This window comes from Phragmites australis, chromosome 23 (assembly GCF_958298935.1).
Source record: "Phragmites australis chromosome 23, lpPhrAust1.1, whole genome shotgun sequence".
NCBI classification, from domain to species: domain Eukaryota; kingdom Viridiplantae; phylum Streptophyta; class Magnoliopsida; order Poales; family Poaceae; genus Phragmites; species Phragmites australis.
The window spans coordinates 19,195,360-19,200,282 of record NC_084943.1 but is presented as its reverse complement, the minus strand read 5'-3'; the positions used below and the strand labels follow the sequence as shown (position 1 = coordinate 19,200,282).

The 4,923-nt window shown below is 41.0% G+C and overlaps 1 protein-coding gene across 1 annotated transcript; it reads right to left on the bottom strand.

Moving 5' to 3' along the window:
- Nucleotides 1-987: 987 nt before the first annotated feature.
- LOC133906616 (uncharacterized) lies at nt 988-3,733 on the bottom strand. The gene is made up of 8 exons (XM_062348570.1): nt 3,301-3,733; nt 3,127-3,169; nt 2,946-3,026; nt 2,766-2,828; nt 2,575-2,646; nt 2,396-2,464; nt 2,192-2,263; nt 988-2,085 (listed from the first exon to the last, which is right to left on the bottom strand). The coding sequence occupies exons 1-8, from the start codon at nt 3,543-3,545 to the stop codon at nt 1,459-1,461; spliced, it is 1,272 nt and encodes a 423-aa protein (XP_062204554.1). The 5' UTR covers nt 3,546-3,733; the 3' UTR covers nt 988-1,458.
- Nucleotides 3,734-4,923: the final 1,190 nt, after the last annotated feature.

Sequence of the window (4,923 nt, the reverse complement as noted above, 5' to 3'; positions counted from 1 at the left end):
TTTAAATACCAAAAATGTTAATAGAATGTTCAGATCTGACCATGTCGTATAAAAATCATCTCCATTCAAGTTTATATGGAAAAGTTATAATTTTTTTAAGATGTGTTATGCAGTGAGGTAACCCTGTCACCCCATGAATGTCAGGTGACATGTCACCCAAATCGCTGCTAATGGGAACCCTACCTTCTCAACCTTCCATTGGGCAATTTTTATAAAAAATCACCAAGTGAACGGGTGATTTTTCCTTGTCACCGGTGAACGGGCTACATACATCTAGTAAAATATATTTTAAATAAAAATTCAGCTCTTGATTAGGCACTACCAGTAAATTTTCTATATACTGCTTGAATTGTCATATAATATTCTAGGATTATAAATGTCCTCGCAAATTTGTGTTGCTACCTGTAATTCAGGATCATCCAAGAAATACTGCCAACTACGGGAAAAAATATTCCAAGATGACATGTTTGCACATATCTTTGTAGGACCAAGCCCAATGAAAAGACATGAATAAAGAAAATTAGAAGAAAAAAAAGGATGAGGGAGCGTGGTCATTTTGCGCCATTGGCATAGAAAATGTGACAGATGTCATCCTCCAACATTTTAGTTTGTGCATTTGTAGGCCCCGTGCTTCGCTATGGCACTCTACATGTGACCATTTTTTAGATAACGACAACATGTCATTTTCAAACACATTTCGAGTTTGTGGTTGCATTTGTAGGCCCAAACTCTCTGCGATGGTATTTAAAATTAACATGCGACGATCAGACGGCATGGAGAAGAACTAGATTTTTGTATGCCAGTGCTTCAAGCCCTAGCATGAGCAGCTTCAGGATATATAGAGGGTAATTCAAAGATCTCAAATAAACGGTAGAATGACAAGATAAGAGTTTCAAATGTAACATTAAGATCTTAATTTAGGGTATGTTTGATAGAATTCTAACTACGTGATTCATATTGGATCTAGAGTTTGTAAGCTAAATAAAGTGATTTATACCATTTTTATATAAAATATGAATAAAATGACTCACTCAAATATCCTCAGTTTATCTCCAGCTTCAACTCTAAGAACTTTAAGAGTTGGGAATACCCAACTACAAATTCTTACAGACCCTTAGCCCAACTTCAACATAGTTTGGTAACCCTATCAATTTGCTCTCAGCATTAACATACCCTACAGAAGAAAAACCAACACTCCTGAAGAAATCCGATTATCTTCTGCCTTGATTGTGCTTCTCGATAGTTGGTACTCGCAAATTACTACTTTTGTATAAATCATATAATGGCTACAAAATCTCATTCGTGACTCATAGTAGAATTCTTCGCATCTTGTACCTTTTAACTCTGCCTATGTCGTTCATCCGTGCGCATTAGGCCCTGAAATTAGCCCCAATGGATCCTTGCGAACCTCAGCACTTGCACTGACAACAGAAAGAACTTCATTGCACCCTTGCAAACTTACTGCGAATCCATCTGAAGTTTTGTTGCTCGCGGAGGGGCATATAAGTGCATGATTATTGTTATTCCGATAGTCACTGCAAATATAAGAGCAACAATGGCCATCGAAACGCTCCTGCGATCCATGGTCACGATGGCTCCTCCCGGCGTTGCTCCTGCTTTGCTCAGGTCATGCTCCTTTAGCACACCATTGGTGCAGTCTTGCTCGATCTTCATACCTGTCTCGTTCCGTCCCTGAAGCGCTGGCTCTTTCTTCTCTCTTGGCTTAACAAGAGAAGATAGTGCCGGTGAGCCGACAAGCCCAATCAGCTCTGCAATTGCCTTCTGTTCCTCCTGTTTATACACATCTTTGTCTATGATTGTTCCTTCCCCCAGTTTTGCTTCTTCTGTTTCTGTCACAGAATCTGTTCCTTCTCCCAGTTTTGCTTCTTCTGTTTCTGTCACAGTATCTGTCATCATGTCGTTTAAGGGTTGTTCTTGATGTATCATCAGTTGCGCTGTTGGTGTGTTCTCCATTGATTCGGCCTCTTGAGCATCATCACTGTTGTTGCTATGTTTATGGAGAGCAATCCCCGGACCAGTGATGCTAAGGTTGCTCTGATCAGAGGTCACCACATCTTCATTTTCCTAAAAATCACAATTCAGAAGAAACAGGTAGAGGAAATAAGGCTGCATAGATGATAAGACACTGCAGATTTCCAAACTTTTGATCAAAGAAAGAAGAAGTCAGTACATTCCGAGTTATCTTGTTCTTGATGTCCTTCTTGCTTGAGTTTTCATCAACCTTCTCCACACTTTTACTCTCCTGAAGCCAAAAAATTTAGATGAATATGCAAAAATAAGAAGGCTACAATGAGCCTCCTACAAAATGCACATACAGGCACTACAGCATAAAGAATTCAGCTTTCACAATTGCGCATACAAAGGAAACACCGACCTCATGCATGGTGATCTCGACAGGATTACTTCTTGAATTCTGATCAAATTTCTCTGCAGGTTTGATGTCCTGAAACACAAATTCAAGGGGAAAAAATGCACAAAATTAAGGCAACAATCAATGCATATATGGCAGAAAAGTTTCATTTGTGCAATTGTGCATAGCAAAGAAACACTGACCATATCGTGAGTTTTGATCTCGACAGGTTTCCTGCTTGAACTCTGATCAAATTTTTCGGCAGGCTTGGTGTCCTGAAACCCAAATTTAGAAAAAGGTGCACCAAAAAAGGTAAGCCACGTTGGAACAATTAGTGCACGATGTGCATTGATCTGATCCAAGTTACTCCAAAATTTTGCATAGAGAAACAGACCAATTCTTCCGCAACTATCTCATCCTTGTGAATGTGACGAATTTCCGCTGTCGCCTCGCCATCCTGAATCCATAATTCAGAGGAATTTACACACTGACAAGGGAACCATACATAGACGCATGCATACCCCCATCATAATTCAAAAAAATATAATAATTCATGGAGATCGGAGATACCAACCAATCCATAGGATCCAATCTTGGTGTTCTCCCCACTCAAATTCTCATCAGGCCGATCAAGCTTCCATGCCGCCGCACCTCCCTGAATCCAAAAAATTTCATCCGAATTGCATGTACAATTTCACCTGAAAAGGAAAGATACCAACAACACCGATTCCCATTAATGAACGCGCATCACTCACCTTCTCATCCTCGACAACTCCGCCATCCAAAACCTCTTCTTTCCTACAAAATTCACCCAGAAAACCCAATCTTTTCAACTCCGGCGCTCAAGAACCAACACAGATAATCTGCTTAATCTTGTAATCGGCCAAAGATCACGAATTTCAAGGCGATCCTTAGCAAACGAAACGTACACTGGCTGCCGGTCGCGCTGGTTCTTGGCGCCGCCCTTGCCGCGGCGCGCGTGCCGCCACGCGACGACGGCGGCCCCGACGAGGGCCGCGCCGCCGATCAGCAGCAGGGCTTCGACGCCGTGCGGCGCCCGCGCGGACACGCGGAACTTCATGGCTGCGCCGGCGCCGGCGCCCCTCCTCTCGGCGGCTCCGGCCTTCTCCTCCTCCTTCTCCGTCCTTGGTTCTGCCGAGCCGCCACCTTCCATGATGACGGCGCGCAGCGGTAAATTAAAGATCGCACGACCTCAGTGACCTCGATGATAATGGTATCCTCTCCCTGTAATTAAGTTGGGGGTTGGTGCAAGACTGTAAGTCGCCTCTCGTGTTCTTGCGCGCGTTCTAGAAAGAGAGAGGAAGGAGAGAGAGGAGATGTCGAGGTTTTAGGGTCGTTGGAAGAGGGGCCGGTCGGGTCGCATGGACACTCGTCGATTGCAGAATCACCGTGCGAGTCTTGCGACCCAAAAGTCTCGGATCATAAAACTGAAAGGCGTCTTCTCCTGATATGCGGAATTTTTTTGAAATAATATTATTTTATTAAAAAATTAAAAAATAATACGTAAAATTCCATATTAGTATAAATAGATACCGTCGGAATTTCTAGTCACTATTTTGATACTAAACAGATTAAAATAGAAAAGTATTCAATTACGAAATTATAGATATCATCGATACGTATAATTTTCATATAAAAATCATCTCTATCTAAGATTATATGAAAAAATTATGAATTTTTCTTTGATTATCATCTGCGAGACCAAGAATTTGTTGGCGCACGGAGTGCCAGCAGACCTAAAACCTCAAGACAAAGGATTTGTTGACATGCGGAATACCGACAGACCTTAGAACCCACTGACATGTAGCATGTCAGCACGCGGAGACATGCACACGGAGTACCAAGACATAAATCTATTAATGAAAATATTAGATTTTGAAAATTATTTTTATATTTTTTTAATAAAATAATATTGTTTAGAAAAAAGCTACGCATATATAGTCCGCATGCAATGTGTAGTTTATTTCTGTGAATCATGCTAGAGAAACTATACAAGCGCACGCATCACATGTGTTGCACACAGTTGCAATGGGCACACTTGGGCCCCCTTTGGAAGGTAGGATTAGTATTTTTTAAGATATATGAGAAAATAAATTGTTTGATGCAAAACTCCTTTGAAATACTTGCATGGAAAATAGTTAGGTCTCAACCAAATTATAACGTAGATAGCACGCAACAACCTCATATCATCGTGTATGCGCACGCGCGCGCACACAACTGTTCTCCGCCACACGCTGAGTATTCCAAAGAATATATATGGATAGCCACAATTGACCAAAAGGATGTTTGTCAATTGGAAAATCTTGGTAGGACACTAACTTTTCTTGAAATTTGATGTAGTATACTGCTAAAAAAATTCTTTGTTGTAGGATACTCGTTTCTTTGCTGCAGCAAAGACTTATACTACTGCAGCAAAGAATTTTTTTGACAGTGTCCTACATGAAGGGCAATTTTTATCAGTGTCCTATAGCAAAATCTCCATAATTAATAAAAAGTACACCCGCAACATTTGAAAATCCAATTTTTTTTGT